This window comes from Ictidomys tridecemlineatus, chromosome 7 (assembly GCF_052094955.1).
Source record: "Ictidomys tridecemlineatus isolate mIctTri1 chromosome 7, mIctTri1.hap1, whole genome shotgun sequence".
Classification (NCBI taxonomy): Eukaryota; Metazoa; Chordata; class Mammalia; order Rodentia; family Sciuridae; genus Ictidomys; species Ictidomys tridecemlineatus.
Genome location: NC_135483.1, coordinates 35,832,128 through 35,850,248, shown reverse-complemented (window position 1 = coordinate 35,850,248; position 18,121 = coordinate 35,832,128). Strand labels below are relative to the sequence as shown.

Below are 18,121 nucleotides of genomic sequence, written 5' to 3'. Positions count from 1 at the left end.
CAAGTGATAATTCATCACTAAACTAGCTTTGGATAAAATAAATAAATCAAAGTGCTCTATAGTATCATTTTGATCACAACAAAAGGAAGTTATAAGAATTCTTTAATATTTATTTTTTAGTTGTAGAACTAAAAAATATCTTTATTTTATTTTTATGTGGTGCCGAGGATCAAACCCAGGGCCTCGCACATGCTAGGCGAGTGCTCTACCACTGAGCCATAACCTCGGCCCCCACACAGATTTTATTGGACGAACTTTCACTGTCCTTTAAGAGTCCACAATACAGAAATTTTCTATGGACTCCTGGAGACCCTTTCAAGGCCAGGACCAGGTAACTGCACCTGGCAGTATCTTAGTGAAACAGAAAAAACATCAGGGCAATTAAAGATGTACAAAAACAGGGCAGGGGTTATAGCTCGGCCTCATACATGTGAGGCACTGGGTTCGATCCGCAGCACCACACAAAAATATTGTGTCCACCTTAAAAAAAATAAATCTCTAAAAAAATGTATAAAACAATGAAAATACTGAAATCAAATTATCTTCATAAGGTCCATAAACAGTGCTAAAAGTTTCCAACCAATTACGATGCTTTTGGGCCCCAAATTATCAATAAGAATTGAGCAAAACATTGTATACAGTATTTGTTAATTGTTTATTTACCAAGAAAAACTATTTCTTAGCCCACATATTCATGTTTAATAGTTCAGGAGCATAAGTCAGTACAAACTTCTAAGGACCTCAATCCAAAGAAATTCTGTGGAGAGAGAGAAAATAGTTAAGTTAATAATAAACATTGTCTCTACTACTCACTACCTCACAACCTTTTGAGATTAACTGAGGTCTACTCCTTATTAGTAGACCCTACATTTTCACTGCTCACCTTCAACCCCAGGAGAAACCTCAGGCTGCCTAAGCTCTTATGTTCATTCTCCTACCAAGCTGCTTGACCACCCTAACTAGCTAGCCTTTTTCCATTTTGCACAAAACATATCTTACACTTACTTCTTGCTTTCATTTAACAAATTCTGCTTTCTTCCCCCTGCCAAGACCAACCTCTCCCCCATTCCCTCTCATATCTACACCTGTTGTTATAAAAGAACTCATTTGTTCCAAATTGTTTGTTTCCAAATCATCATTGTTCTTACTGGTTTTTAGAACAATCACCTTAGGAAAAGAGGTAAAAAAAAATAATAATAATCTGACAAATATAAAAATTAGCCTAATATCATCTAATTATGAGATACATGCCCACTGTGGAAAATTTGAAAATTTCAAAGTTAAAACAGCAATGTTAAGAATTAGACTATTAATATTTTTGTGGTTCTTTTTCCCTGTGCAAGTCTCACAATAGCTCATCCCTACACATCTTAGTACATTTATCTGCATTTCTAGAATTAAGTAATATAAGGCAAAAATCGCTCATAATATAAATTACATTTAACAATACCATTTAACACTATCATAGTATAAATTACATTTAACATTATACATCCTTTCAGATCAATTTAGTAAATGATCTTTCATCAGCACACCATTCAATTCACTTTTAGATGTAGAACCTTAATTCACACAAGAGATATAAGGACCTCATGGATATGACAGACCAAATCAGAATCTACTCCCAAAAAACTAGCATATCAACTGTGGACACTCTAACATAAACTATAAAAGGTATCTATCTAGCCAGGCTCAATGGCACATGCCTGTAACCCCAGCAATTTGGGAAGCTAAGGCAGGAGGATTACAAGGATTCCAGGCTTCTGTAATTTACCAGCACGTGTCAGGCAGTGGGATGGATCCTCAGCACCACATAAAAATAAATAAAATGAAGATACTGTGTCCATTCACAACTAAAAAAAAGTATATGTGTATGTATGAATATATGCTGGCTAGAATAGAACATCCCTGGGTTCAATTCTCAGTTCTTAAATAACAAGAACAAAGGCAAAAACACCATTGTTTTTTGAAAAGTCACTTCTTTCTAAAGAAATGATTTTCCTAATGCCAACCTATCAGTTAATGACAAAATATGTGAAATGATTTTGAACATAAAAAGGAACTTCCTATGTCAGATGTAAGATGATACTGGACTATAAAACTTCCTATGTAAGATGATATTGGACTATAAAACTCCAGACCACACCCCTCCTACCCCTCATAAAACATATGTAGGCTTGCAATAACTCTAGAAACCAGTTAAGCTGCAGCAACCAAATGAACACCTAACCAAGAAGAAAACCCCTCAAAATAGGAAATTTTGTGACATTTTTGCTTGACCTTGCCCCAACCCCTCTTCAGGTAGTGCAGTGTTATATGAAGGAAACCACCCAATTCCTGGCTCCTCCATGGGATTAAAGGTGAAGAATACAACTTGCTTATTACAACATGCTGGCTCATCTGGGTTTCTGTCTTGCCTGATTTGGAGCATTGATGGGAATAGTGGTAGTCAGAATATCAGGTTGGAAACAAATGAAAGCAATGGTGGATGCCTTGGCATGAGAGCTGCAGACAAACTGAAGCCAAGAAATTATAAGAGGCAGAGAATAACTAGGGTTCCAAGAGGAAGCAGGACTGAAACTTTTTAGGAAAATTAAGAATAACTGGGCTGGGGATGTGGCTCGAGCGGTAGTGTGCTCACCCGGCATGCATGGGGCGCTGGGTTCGATCCTCAGCACCACATAAAAATAAAGATGTTGTGTCCTCCGAAAACTAATAAATAAATATTAAAAATTCTCTCTCTTAAAAAAAAAGAATAATTATGAATATTCAGAAACTGTAACAAAAAATGAATGTAGATACATTCTCAGGAAAAGAGGATTCTGAAGGCTGTATGCCAGGGGATGATTAGTGAAAGTTTTCTCCCATATGCAGTCAAAATCTGCAGAGTGAGAGATAGCTGTTTTGTTCAAATGCCCAAATTGCCACAAAAGATTACAAAGCACACAAACAGAGAAATATGGCCCAAGAAACAATATCTCCAAGAACAAGCCACAAAGAAACACTGACTTCTGACTAAAAACTTAAAAACAATTATCTTAGTATGTTCATTGAGTTTGAAGAACAAGAACAGATAACCAAGAAAAAAAATACTTCAATACTTAAGATGGACAAAAAAAAAAAAAAAGAGAATTATAGGCCAATTGCACTAATATTGATGCAAAAATCCCTGATGAAACACAAGTAAACCACTCAATAGCACATTGAAAGGATTACACATGAGGGCCAAGAGGTTTATTCCCAAAATGCAAGGTATGGTCAAACAAATTCATAAATGTGAAACATCATAGTAACAGAACAAAAGATTTTTTTTTTAAATTACATGAGTATCTCAATAGATGCAGAAAAAAGTCTGATAAAATCCAGAACCTTGTAATGATAAAAACAATAAACTAGGTACATAAATAATGTACGCTAAAATATGTGTCCTTTATAAGCTATTCAATATAATATGTACTGAAATCCTAATCAGAAAAATTAGACAACAAAAAGAAAAGACATCCAAAAATTGAAAGAAGAAAATTATCCCTGAAAGTAACAAGACCTTGTCTATAGAAAAGTAAGGATTCCACACAAAAAATAAACTCATTAGAATAAACAAAATCAGTAAAGTTGCTGAATATAATAATCAGTTGTTTTTCTACACTAACAATGAACATTTTAAAGAAAACAGTCCCATTTACAATAGCATCAAAAAGAATAAAACAGGAATAAACTTTACCAAAAACATAAAAGACAAACTAAAAATATAAATAAAACAATTCCATATTCACGGAGTGCAAAACTTTGTAAAGATGTCCATACTAAAAAAAAAAAAAAAAAAAAAAAAAGGATTACAGTTCAGTTCTAACCAACGCAATCTACAGATTTAATGCAATCCCAATCAAAATGCCAACAGCATTTTTGGCAGAAATAGAAAAAGCCTTCCAGACTCTCAAAGTACTCTAAATAACTAAAACAATCTTGGGGAGGAGGGGGGGAGGAATTCACATTTCCTCATTTCAAAATGAACTACAAAGCTATAGTAATGAAAACAGTGTAGTACTGACATGAAGACAGGCATACAGAGCAATGGAATATAACAGAGAGCCCAGAAACAAATCCTTGAATATGTAGACAACTGATTTTCTACAAGTATGCCAAGACCATTCATTGGGAGAAGACAATCTTAACAGGACATCCACATGCTAAACAAGTTATATATTTACACCATATACAAAGATTAACTCAAAATAGATAAAAGAGGGCTGAGAGGTAGCAAGGTCATGGGTTCAATTCCTTTAAAAAAAAAATCAAAGCACTAAAACAATAAAATGCTTAGAAAAAAAGATGAACTGGACATCAAAATTTAAAACCTCTGCAAAGGATGCAATCCTCAGAGTGAAAAGGTAACTTGTGAAATAGGAGAAAATATATACAAATCAATCATATCTAATAAGGAGTTATATCCAGAATGATATAACTGATATAATGAGCCCCCACTACTCAACCAAAAAAACAACCAAATTCAAATATGAATTTAAAAATGTGGAATTTTTACAACCTCCAATATACCCAACAAGGATAAACAAATGACCGATAAGAACATGAAATGATGTTCAACACTGAAAATCATTAGGAAATGTATATCAAAACCACTGAGATCTCACCCACATTAGGAAAGTTACTACCAAAAAATAAAAGAGTAGGGCTAGGGTTGTGGCTCAGTGGTTGAGCGCTTGCCTCGCACACGTGAGGCACTGGGTTCGATCCTCAGCATCACATAAAAATAAATAAAAACAAAGCTATTGTGTCCCTGTATAACTAAAAAAAATATTTTAAAAAATAAAAGAGTAACAAGTGTTGGTATGGATGTGGAGAAATTGGAACATTTGTGCACTGCTGGTGAGAATGTAAAATGTGGATAATAGTATGGCAATTTCTTAAAAACTTAACAAAATCATCATGATTCAGAAATTCCATTTCTGAGTACATACCCAAAAGAACTGAAAGAAGGACCCTGAAGAGATACTTCTAACACCTATGTTTGTAGTAGTTATTCACAACAACCAAAAGTTGAAAGCAACCCTAGTGTCTACTGATAAATGGATAAACAAAATGTATATAAAAACAATGGAACATTTTTCAGCCTTATAAAGTATACATCCTACACACAAATAAACACCAAGAATATTATGCTAAATAAAATAAGCCAGTCACAAAAGATATCTACTTATATGAATATCTAAAGTGGTCAGATTCTTAGAAAGTAAAGTAGTGGTTGCCAAGGCCTCAGGGCAGAAGATGGGAAGTTGCTTAATGGACAGACAGAATCAATTTTACAAAAAAAGAGTTCTGGAAACTCCTTGCACAATAATGTGAATGTACAGTAATTAAATATTACTGAACTATACAATTACAAATGATTGATGGCAAATTTTATTTGCATTTTACCATAGTTCAAATGTTTTTGAAAAAGAGACTTCAAAAAATGGCATTACCTTTATATTCCAAAATTACTTCACACTCTGGAAGATTCCAGCCCGCCTCATCTCCTCAAAATCTTTCATGGAATCATAATTTCTGTAGAAATCTGCATATGCCTTCTTTCTTGGTTCAGCCACACCAAACTAAAAAGTTAACATACTGTCAATGTATTATTTGGATTATTAGTAATATCTAAAGTAAATTACAATATCATTTGTATTCACTTTTACCCATTATGTCCTACAAAGAATTGAAAATTTGGGACTTCATGGGATTTGAACCCTACAATTATAAGATAAGGAATAGGAGAGGTGACCCAGATGCAAGGAATGAGGAAGTAGTTTCATGAAAACTAAACAGCAAAAAAGGACCCGCCTTCCTAGACTGTACCTTTCCCTGGGCAAGTTATGTATGTATGATTTATATGTGTGTTTGGTGAGAAACAAGTGCAGAATGGTAAGAGCCAGAGGATGATAGCAGCCAAAATGCTAAAAGATGTCTGACAAAAGATAAACAGTCTTCTCTCCAGCAAGCCTAAATATCGCCATAATATTTGTTACATGCTGAGACGTGCAACAATTTTCTAGTTCAGTTAAAGCCACATTATGAATTTCAAAGGAGTCTAAAATTGATTTGGTAACCATCAGCCTCTAATAAAAGGCACAGGAAACTTTCTAGATGATTTATACTTCAACAACACATATGCTTTTGAAAGTAGAAAGGAGACTATTAGAGATGAGGAAGGGAAATGGGAAAAAGTAGGATAAGGGAAGTAGTAGGGAGGTGGGTTTTACCTATACTAATATGCCACAAGGAATAATATTCTGTATAATTAATATGTACTGATAAAAAACATAAACTCTTAAGAGTGAGAATTGGCTTATTGGCTTACTTTAAAATGAAGGAATGAACCCAAGATGATGCCCACTGATCACTTTGAGAAAAAGAAAGCTTTAGTGCTGCTATAACTGCAGCAAAAGGATTAGAGGGAGGGGTCTTCATTTTGTTGTTGTAATTTTGTAGTTTCTATATATAAAAGGGGAGAAACAAAGAAAAAAATAAATGAAGATTCAAGAGAGCAATGTAGACCTAATCAAGGTCTAGAAGAAGCACTAACTGGAGTTAGGGGGCTGGAGCAGGATTCAAAACTATGGCAAAAATTTTATTCTCCACAAAACACTGCTTAGTGTATTTCAATGTGTGGGTTACAATCCAAATTCAAATCTAAGCCTGCATATAAAAACCAGGAAAAAATTCAAGTATCATTCCACATCAGTGAAATACTACAGAAATGCAAATGAAGTCTACTGGGGCCCATCACTATACATGGTATTTAATTTTATGCATAAGCTTGACAGGGCTAAGGGATATGAAATACAGATGAAAAACATTATTGCTAGATGTATCTGTAAGGGTATCTTGGGAAGAGATTGGACTAAAAAAGATCCAACCTCATCAACGTGGCAGGCATCGTCCAATACACTGAAGGCCTAAATAGAACAAAAGTAAGAGTAAATTAGCTAACCCATCCATCTTCTTTTGCCTTCGACATCAGAGCTCCTGGCCTTCAGACTCTAGGACTTAGGCCACTTGCCCGAAAGGCATTTGTACTTGGGACTGGGAGGTATACCATTAGCTCCCCTACTTCTCAGTCCTTTAGACTTGGACTGGATTACATTATCAACTTTCCTGGATCTCCAACTTGTAGATGGCAGCTTGTGGGTCCTTTCAGCCTAATTCTTAAGCCAATTCTCACAATAATCTCTTCATACACACTCACACCCCCTACTGATTCTGTTTCTCTGGAGAGTCCTAGCATACTATACAAGGCAACCACAATTTGTTAAAGAAGAATTATTTTTCATTAAAATTTTTTTGAAATACTAAGGCAGAGAAAAAGTAATAATAAGCTGTTAGTAAACCCAAGAAATTAAAGAAAATATTATAACCTCATCTAAATTATTTTGTCTGTTATATTTCAAATGGGAAGTTTCTTTTAACTCTGAAAAATCTGGACTTAAGAAATGAAATTTATCAATTTAGATCCTCCAGGTCATGAGTAACTTTAATAAAGTTATAAAATAATACATACCTGAGGTCTTATATGTTACATCAATACAAGAAGATTTAGAACCAGCCTAATTTATGATAGCAATTAGTAAACCTTGGGGAAATACCACTTTGATGTAAATGCTGTTCATTTATCTCTTAAAATCTAACTCATATCCATAAATTAAGCTTTAGAGCAGAACTAACTTATCCAAAAATTAACTGCTGGATAACAATCCATGTAACACACAGAAAAGTTGACTGAAAATGCAAACATATTCCAAAACCTGTAAAATGAAAAACATCAAGTCTTCAAAAGCACTAGGCACTAATGGGGAGGGGAAAATGAAGGCTATTACAGCAAATAAGACAACCAAAGATCCTATCTTATTCTTTAGTTCCTCAATGTTTTGGAGACCTTCCTTCTAAACAAACCCCACTAGTTAACTATATACAAATGAAATGCTTCATTATGAAGCACTTCTGACTTTTCATCACAGTAGACAGACTATGAGTGTGGCAAGAGCCCAGCTCTTCAGAGAAAAGGTAGAAAATATAATTTAACATAAAATACTGTGTTTGGTATGAAATGAGTAAGAACCCAGGAGAGTACAACCAACCTCAAGAGGAAAAGGGTACACATTGCTCCACAAAAGGAAGCATCTGAGAAGGCCTTGAAAGACAAACTGGAATTTGCCAATGAGATAAAAAATATTCCTAGCATGTTCATAACCATGGAAGAAAGCAGCAAATAGGTCTAAAGGCTCCAAGTGGAATGTACTAAAAGTGATTGGGAATGACAATGGAAAGGCAGAAAGGGTAAAACAGCAAAGATATTAGAATCAAAAGTAGGTTTTAGTTTTAGCCTCTGGATGAGTTTATTTCATGGTATCTACCATCCATCAAGAGTACTTGAAACCAATTTAGAAAACGGGAATATTAAAGAGTACAGCACACACAATTTTGCTGCAAACTGTTCCAGTTATATGTACTACAAACAAATTTTCTACCTGTATGTATGTGTTCAATAAATCAAAATGCAAAAATACATGTATTTTTATTGGAGGTTGAAAGTTTTAAAACTCACTAAACATTAGGGGCTACCAGTTAGAAGTAACAAGACTCTATACATAAAGAAGTTATAAAGATCAGAACTTTTATCATAACTCTGATGACAAAGCCAAATAAGTCCCCCATCTTTCTTACTCATATATCTATACCTTTTTCTAACATTTATTTCTAATATTTCTAACTTTATTTTGTATCCACTATATGCCAAGCAACAGGGATCTCAAGGGCCAAGCAAAGGATTTGCTTTTGGGGCTTGTCTCCTCAAAGCATGCCAAAGCAAGAATCCACTTAATGTTTTTGTTCAGTTTTTCCCTTCCTCTTTGTTCTTCAAGTTTTGCCTAACTTTCAAGGCTCAAATTCCACTTCTTTGAATAAAGAATGGCACATAAGGGCTGGGGTTATGGCTCAATTGTAGAGCACTTGCCTAACACATATGAGGCACTAGGTTCAATCCTCAGCACCACATAAAAAAATAAATAAGTAAAAAAGAATGGCACATGATATCCTCCCCCTAAAACCACATTCTTTCACTTATGACCTATCTTGCAACAGCTTCTAAAATTTTTTTTTAACCTCTCCATAACTCTTCAGTTCTTAAGGACAGAGGCATTAGTCGTATTATTTTTTTGGATTCTCCAATGCACCTGAAACTCCATGTTACATACGATTGTACTGAATTTCAGATACTGGCTCCTATTCAATAGATACTTTTAAGGAACTATTTGTGTGTAAGGCTCCTGACACTGGGGTGCCAAGTAAAAGTAAATAAATGACAGACCTGGCCTCAATAAGGCTCAGAGCCTAGTAAAGATTACAGACACTAAGCCAGGCACGGTGGTGCAAGCCTGTAATCCCAGAGGCTCAGGAGGCTGAGACAGGAGGATCACAAATTCAAAGCCAGCCTCAGCAATGAGGTACTAAACAACTCAGTGAGACCCTGTCTCTAAATAAAATACAAACAAAATAGGGTTGAGGATGTGGCTCAGTGGTTAAGTGCCCCTGAGTTCAATCCCCAGTACCCCCCCCAAAATTACAGACACTAAACAAAAAATGATAAGTGGGAGGAATTACAAAAGCTCTGAATTCTCTCACAGACTATTTAATGATAAATATGTATTATCATAAACATTTTTATAAAAAGGCATTATAGGCTTGGATTGTGGCTCAGTGGCAGGGCATTTGCCTCGCATGCATGAGGCACTGAGTTGGATATTTATGGCTGTTATATTTATGTTATAAATATAACATATAGCCTTTGATAAAAACACAAGGTTTAATGTTAAAATCCACCAAGCACAGCATTAAAATGTTACTGTGACAATTCTTCAAGGTGTCAAACAGAATTACTGCCTTTACTGCCCCTATGTACACTTACCCTCTTTAAGGGTGGGACTGTGTGCTCCCAAAATTCATGTGTTGAAATCCTGAGCGGCAACACCTCAGAATATAACCTATTTGGAAATTAGGACTTTAATGTGGTAAAAACAAGGTCTAAATTAGGGTAAGTCCTAACCCAATGATTGTTGTCTTTTTAAAAGGAAATCTATCCAGTCATGTGCCAATACAGACAACAATGTGAAGACTGAAAGAGAACAGAGCCATTTAATATGGCAAGAAGAAAGGCCTCAGAACACATCAACCTTTCCCACAGATTTCTGATCTTCAGAACCATGAAAAAATAAACTTCTGTTGTTTAAGTAACTATGTCTGTGATTCTTTGTCATGGCAATACTGGCAAGAACACAGCTGCATCTAAAGATGAAGGACAAACCATCTGGAGATTAGGAGGTAGTTCCTGTCATAATGAGGTAAATGTAGGGAAGGCAAGAGAGCAAGCACCGTAAAGAGGAGTTCATTTTTCAAAGAGTCTTGAAATTTTACACAAAACAAAAAACAAATATACATACCTTATAGAGAGCTGCAACCCCCAGGGCAACCGTGAATGCTCCAACAATATGAAACCGCAGACGCTTGGCCAGAAGACCCCGCATCTGAGGTTTCGCCAAAGTGCCGGAAGCCATGGCAGTTACTGTCCTTCATAGATAAAATAAGATAACAAAATCAACAACAACAAAAAATCTTTATAGAACAGAGTAAGAGATCTAAAGAACTCTCATGCATGATACATTTTAGTCCTTAGACAAAGGTCAACGGTGGACTGACTCCACCCACAAAGCCCAATAGGACGTTGGGTGACCCAGCCTGCAGAACAGTCCAGATACCCCAAATAAACGTGGTCATTGCGGCACAACCAGAGACCCTGAGCAAAAAGTACGACTAAATATCTCTCCCAACCACAAAGACATGCAGAAGCTCTAGTGGTAATTACACGTGCAAATACTCCTAACAGCATTTAAATTTTTTTTTTCGAGACAATTCCATGAAACAGTGAGGTGGGTGTTCTGCAATAACACCGTAAGCCTCTAAAACGCAGACGGGATCGCAGCGGCTGCCTCGAGGGCCCGCGCTCCCCCCGCAGCCCAGACACCTGGGGGTAGGGGGTCCTTAAAGGCCGCACGGTGACCTTCCTCAGCGGCCCAACTCTAACCTCAAACCAGGCTACCCAGCAAACAGCGGCCCACCCCCTACGTCGACCCCCAGCCACACGACCGGCTGGGAAGAACCCCCAGCCCCTTTAACGAGTGAAACCCTGGGCCCCATAGGTCAAATGACCTAAACAAGGTCACGCTGACGGGAGGAAAACGCAGCGGGACCCGGGCCCGGCCGACCCACTCCGAAGCCCGCAGGCTTCCTGAGGACCCCCCGCCAAGCCCGCTCCCACGGAGCCGCCCGGTTCCAGCCCCGCTGCCCGCCGCCCTCCTAAGCCCACGACAGGGGCGTGCAAGAGGCGACGTGGGAGAAAAGTCCGGGGCTTCACCGCGGCTAAGGCTCGGAGTCACGACTCAACTCCCAGGCCGACAAAGAGCGAGAGGCGGCAGTCTTGAGAACCGCAATGCGAGTCTCGAACAGTACCCGAACGCACCTCCACACCAGCGTCCTTCCCGGTAGATAGAGAAATGGACGGTTTTCCCGCAGTGCGCAGGTGCAGAAGGAGACTGCGCCAAGAGGCCGCAGCGACGGGAACCTAAAGAGTCCAAAAGTCTTTCGGTGAGCCTCCTGGCGTTTACTACGGAAATCCTTGCGCTTAGGATCTTTACTATGCGACCTTGAAGCAAAGGATTTGACCTCCTGAGACAGTTTCCCTAGTAAGCTTAAAATGGCAATCTTATTCATATAGTTATTATAGACTTATGAAGGAATACAAAGATATTTAATATGTGAAAAAAAATTAATGTACCCTATAAATGCAGTACTAATTATCCCGGGCTAAACGATTGCTTAAGCATGTGCAAACCAAAGCTTTATGACTTTATGTGATTGAGCGCTTGGTTTGGGTAAAGGGTGAAAGAGATAACTTCCAGTAGCTCACAGCCTAACATATAAGACAGACACAAACAGATTAATACCAATCCCCCCACAGTGAGAACGAACACCCATCTACCACAGAAGCAATTTTGGAGAGTTGACAAAGCTGAGCAAGTTTTAATGAGAGGGGCATTTATGTTGGACTATTAGTAAAAAACGAGTGTTTTCTAAGGCAGGCAACTAGAAGCTCCTGGAAAGTGGTGTAGAAGAGGCAGGTACTTGTGCTGGCTTAGTTATTATTGAAATGACCTGTATTTGAAAGGCATGATTTAAGTCAACTGAGCAAGCACTGTGGAAGATAAACTGGCACAGAAAAGTCACATGATACTGACTCAACATATTTTGGTTATGTACCTATTATGCTCAGCTGTGTTATACAGGAGGACAGGTACAAGGTGGCCCATTGTTATAGAGTCTTTGTCCTCAAATTATTAACAGACACTAGGGAGTAAAAACTTCCAGCTACACACAGAAAGGTGATTATTAAGAGTCAGAAGTGGGTTTGAGCCTCAGCAACATTTTTCAGACACCTCATCAAGAGTCTACAGGTAGACTGCTTACTATTTTCAGTTCTGTCACTCCTTAAGTTCTTTTCCCCCGGGCCTGTTCCTACCTAATTTCTGAGAAATCTATAAAACCTTAGAGTTAACACAAAATCATTTACTTATGATAACTACCTTGAACACTTTTTATTAGCCCACCAATAAATAGATTAAGCAAAGAGAAATATAATAATGTTTTAATAAACCTATTATGTAGGAGTCTTCCCAGCATTATCAATTGATCACATAACAGAGACTGCATGAACCTAAAGGATCATAAGTATAAGCTCAAAATGACAAGTTCAGTCCTCAACAGATTCAGGGAAGCCATTTATTGTTCTTCGTGGGTGCCTTGGGGACTCATTTTCTGGATACAAAAAGGGCCATTGGCTACAGAGGGAATTTTGTTTTTTAGGGTGCAATTAGGGTGGTTTCATTCAGATAGTCAGGGACTAGTTATGAAGGTTAAAACTTGTAACTCAGGAGGGCAGCTATGAAAGGCAGAAACTCACTGTTACTTGGAGAGATAGGAGTTCAGATTGTGAAGGATGGGTATTTTTTTCTGGAATGTATTGTCTCCCAGAGTTTCAATATTTGTCTCCTTCCTTCAGGGCCATTGGTCAGTATTTACAGGGTGTCTTTTTAGGACTAATTTGCAATGGGGGAAAGTCAAAGTCCTAACATTCAGTATTTGCCTCCTTCCCTCAGGGCCCACTGTTACCAGGAAAGGATTTACTGGAAGGTTAATACTTGGCTACTTTCCCCTCCTTCCTCCCAAGCAGTCTCTCTGCTTTTCCTTGGGAGTTGCTTTGTAGGGTTACTATTTTCCATTATTCTTCATTCCAGACTCTGAAAGGATAAAGGAATTGGAGCGCCAGATCTGGGGATCTGGCTGCTTCAAGCTGAGAAGCAGCAAAGTTGGGGGAATCTCTCCTTTCAGTGTTCTGGAATAGAACATGGAGACCCCAGTGGGAGAGGACCTTGAGGCCATCTTAAGAGGAGTTTCCCTTTGTGATCTCAGTGAGTCAGACAGTGAGCAGTAAAATGACATCCATCCATGTATTATTAAGAAATCGTTCCTATATAAAATTAATAATAGGCAGAGGAAAGACTATTGTAAGTACAGTTATTATAAGGTGAAGAGTAATTGATTTGCTGTTACCAAGAAAATAATTTCAGCAGGTAATACAGTTGGGACTCTATTGTCCTTAGTGGGGGCCATGTGCCCTACTCAGATTTAGGGTATACTCTCCACGATTCCGAGAGTGTAGGTTCTTCAGAGCATAGCAAGCATGATTAACTATGGAATCATAGTTTCCTGGTGTTTTAATCTTCTTCATCCTGCTCAACAAATTATGCAAAATAAGAACAGAAATAAAATCAACAGTATAGTTATATCTAGTAATCCAGTTACATGTGTAGAAAAGTATTTAAAAGGGTTCAGAGAAGAAATTCCTTCAGCTAAACTCCTCTAACTTCTTCATTATTTAAAGTCAGCCATTTTTGTCTCTGTTTCCAGTCTGGTGTGGCTGTTTATGAAGTTAAAGACAAAATGCAGAAAACACAGAAAAGAAAAGAGATTTAAGTTGTGGGTTTCGTCAATGAATGTCCCTTGAAGCCAAAGATCTTAAATAGGTCTAATGCTTGAGAAGGAGAGAGATGAAGGAGGATTGAATATAATAAATTTAATTTGTCTCTGAGGGCTGTTAAGAAAAGTTGAAAGGAGGCCTGAGAAAGGGACAGTAGGAATTTCAGGTGTGACTCTCAGCAACTTCCTCAGGAATGGCAGGAAAGTAGGTAATGTGAAGTCAGGTGGGACCTGTGGGAATGGAGTGATAAGATGCATTAGCAGGAATGAGTTTTATATTGCATAGGTGGACCTAGGAGGGGAGGCCTACTAATTTGACTGCAGTGGAAGTGGTTAAAATGACTTTGAAGGGACCTGCCCACTTTTCTTGGGAAGGGGAAAGGTAAACTAAATCTCCTTCAGTAATAGGAGGGAGGGCTCCTGAAGATTGGGGCTGGGGAAGATGGGTGTGGGCATACTTCCAGAGGGTAGCTCTGAGGTGAGCCTAGAGGGGTTTCAGGGCTTCTGGAAGAAAGCTAGGTGATTGAGGTGGGTCGCCCTAAGAGAAGTTCAAAGGGGCTTATCCTAGGGGCTTCTTGGGCAATGCTCCCATCTGGAGGAAAGCCAAAGGGAGGAGCCTAATCCAATCCAAGTGGTTTAGGTTTCCTTCAGGCAAACGTATTTGTCCTTTCAACTTTTCCTGAGTACTGTGGATGATAGGGAATGTGGAAGTTCCATTTTATATTTAAAATTTTAGCCAATTCTTGGGTAATGGAGGAAGTAAACTCTGAATCCAAAGCATGGAATTATTTCCCAAGAAAGTTAAGGTTGCTACAGTGGAAGCCCTCTTATTGCTGGTTGGAAAGGCTTCAACCCATCCAGTAAAGGGGTCTACCAAAACCAGGAGATATTTGGTCTTTCTTAAGGGTGGCATGTGTGTGAAGTCAAGTTGCCAGTCCATGACTGGAAGAACTCCTCTATCTTGGTGAGTGGGAAATGAAGGTGGTCTCACATTGCTGTTGGGGTTAGCCTTGAGACAGGTTGTACATGATTGGGAAATTTGCTGGAGATATTGTAAGTCTGAAGGAGACAGGTTTAGTGACTTCTTTAGGAATATTTGGAGAGAACGAGTGTTTGGATGGAATAAATTATGGAGATAAGACAAGAGGGCCTTGTTTTATCAGGGGGAAGCTGGAGTTTTGTAGGCATGGAATATAAAACTATTTGGGCATGGTAACTAGACTGAGCAATTTTCTTAGTAAGCCTGTCTGCTTCCTGGTTCTCTAAGGAAAAGTAATTTTTATCTGTCTGACTCCCTTTGCAGTGTAAGATTGCTACCTAACGGGGTCAAAGTGCAGCTTCAAGCAAATCTTTTATGTAGCTAGCATTAAGAATTGGGGTTCTGCTTGGCATGGTGGTGCACGCCTGTAATCCCAGCAGCTCAGGAGGCTGAGGCAGGAGGATTTGTGAGTTCAAAGCTAGGCTCAGCAATGGTGAAGCACTAAGCAACTCAGAACCTGTCTCTAAATAAAATACAAAATAGGGCTGGGGATGTGGCTCAGTGATTGAGTGCCCCTGAGTTTACTTCCCAGTATCAAAAAAAAAAGAAAAAGAATTAGGGGTTCTTTCTGAGTTAGGAAGTCCCTCTCTCTCCAGATTAAGATGTTAGAATGAATAATATTGTATGTGTATTTGGAATCAGTAAAAATATTGACTGATTTATCCCTGGCTAATGATAAAGCTTGGATGAGGGCCACTAACTCAGCCTGCTGGGATGTGGTGCCTGGAGGTAAGGGAGATAACTCTAATATCTGAGTGAGAATGAAAAGGAAATCTGTTGTAGCTTTTCCTTGAATTATACCATAACGTGCAAGGTAAAGGGACTGTTTCTGGGAGCTTCCATCTATGAACCAGTTGGAGAGTCAGGTAAATGTTGATCCATTATTTGAGAAAATGGACTTATCAAAAAGTTCAGAATGTCAGGACAGAAGTGAGACATTATAGGTAAAAATAAATAATGACTGAAAAGATCCTGGAGGGAGTGTGTAGTAAGTACAATAATGGGTTGATAACAATGAAAATTTTCTCGCCTCGGGGATTGGGAGAACTGCGGTTGCTAAAACTTCAAGGCATTGGGGCCAGCCTTGATAAACTAAGTCTACTTATTTAGATAATAATGCAAAGGGTGCAGGGTATCTTCAGCCTTTTAGTAAGGAACTCCCAAGGCTTGTTCATTTTCTGAATGTAGTGACAGGAAAAAAGGCTTGTTGGGGTTTGGTAATATAGAGTTGAGAATTTGAGAAGAGAATTCTGTAGACTAGAAATGATAGAGGAAAAAAAACAGGGATATGGAAGAAGATCTGACAGGTTTCCTTTGGAAGCTTCATAGAGGAATTTGGCTACAAGGGAGAATTTTGGTATCCAGATGCAAAAATAGTTAAAAAGGCCTTAGAGGGACAGCATGTCTCTTTTGGTGGTGAGTAGGGAATGTTTTTTTAAAGCCTGGAGTCTCTCTGAGGTTATGGTGCAGGAGGCGAGGGTTAATAGGATCCTAAATATTGTATCTCAGGGGAGCAGAGCTGGGCCTTAGATTGAGAAACCCGGTACTCCCAGAAGGCCAGGTAGTTAAGCAGAATGCTAGAGTGACATGTGGAATATTCTAGTGAAGGGCTGCAGAGCAGAAGTTCATCTACATACTGTATTAGGTAGCTAGGGGACAAACTTAGGTGGCCAGATCTCATTGGAGAGCCTGGCCAAAGTAATGGAGGCTATCTTGGAAACCCTGGGGGAATACAGTCCAGGTGAATTGATGAAAAGTAGTTAATGTTTGAGTCTGTCCAGGTAAAGGCAAAAAGTGGGTGTGAAGCAGGATGGAAGGAAATGGTAAAGGTGGCATCTTTCAGGTCTAATACTGAGAAATGTGTGGAGGCTGAGACAGGAGGATCACAAGTTCAAAGCTAGCCTCAGCAATGGCAAGGTGCTAAGCAATTCAGTGAGACCCTGTCTCTAAATAAAATACAAAACAGGGCTGGGGATGTGGCTCAGTGGTCAAGTACTCCTGAGTTTATTCCCCCGCTCCCCCAAAAAACTGAGAAATGTGTGGTGGAGACTGGGATATGAGATAAAAGGCTGTAGGGATTGGACACTACAGGGTATGTGGGAACAATTTTCTCATTGATTTTTCTGAAGTCCTAGCTGGAATTGACCCTTGGATTTTGTACTCCAAGAATGGGTGAGTTATGAGGAGAGTGGGTTGGTATGAGGTGTTTGGCCTGTAATAAATGGGAGATAAGGGGTTTTAAACCTTTCAGAGTTAAGGGGATTAAAGGATATTGGGGGAGGATTACATAATAGCTGGGGTCTGTCAGTTGGATATGAACCAGGGGATGGTGTCTTACTATTTTAGGTTGAAAGTATTCCAGACTGTGGGTTAATCCCAGCAAGTAAAGGGCATTTAGAAGGCTTATGGGGTGCATAGACCAGGTCCAGGCCAGAATGTACTAAAAAGATGTGGTGGACTCTAAAGAGGGAATGATAATGGAGGCTTTTAATTTGTGAAGGAGATCTCGACCCAATAGGGAGAACTGTAAAGGAATGGGATAATGAAGGGTATCCAAATATGCAAAAAATGGGGGGGAGTATTTGCAGTGTGTATCTAGGGGTTCCTGAGACTCCCATAATTGGGATATTTGATTTAAAAGTATATCCATGCCATTTATTCAAGAGCGAAAGGCTTGCCCCACAATAGACCTCAAATGAGACTTCATGGCCATTCACCATTACTGTGACCCACGGCTCCCCGGACGTGCCATCTGAAGTGGCAGGGGCAATAGAGCCCAGGCCCTGTCATTCCAACAGCACAGTGAATGGGACTTGGGAATTGGGTGGCTGTACCTGGGGGAGGGGAATCCCTGGGGGGCCTCAGGTTAGGGCAGGCTCTTGCCCAGTGTCCATTTGCCCACATCATAGGGTTGGTTATGGGTGGTGTACTCATCAAAAG

The 18,121-nt window shown here is 38.9% G+C and overlaps 1 protein-coding gene across 4 annotated transcripts; it reads right to left on the bottom strand.

The window, feature by feature from the left end:
- Positions 1–631: 631 nt before the first annotated feature.
- Cox6c (cytochrome c oxidase subunit 6C) lies at positions 632–11,720 on the bottom strand. Of its 4 annotated transcripts, none has more exons than XM_005316301.5 (4): positions 11,570–11,718; positions 10,494–10,620; positions 5,481–5,609; positions 632–757 (listed from the first exon to the last, which is right to left on the bottom strand). In XM_005316301.5, exons 2-3 carry the CDS (start codon positions 10,605–10,607, stop codon positions 5,496–5,498), a joined length of 228 nt encoding a protein of 75 aa, XP_005316358.1. In that variant the 5' UTR covers positions 10,608–10,620; positions 11,570–11,718; the 3' UTR covers positions 632–757; positions 5,481–5,495. The 4 variants fall into 4 exon arrangements, with proteins under 4 accessions (XP_005316358.1, XP_005316359.1, XP_077873005.1 ...); XM_005316302.5 differs by having other exon boundaries at positions 11,465–11,604; XM_078016879.1 differs by lacking the exon at positions 632–757 and adding an exon at positions 6,918–6,956 and having other exon boundaries at positions 5,544–6,492; positions 11,570–11,720.
- Between the last annotated feature and the right edge of the window lie 6,401 nt (positions 11,721–18,121).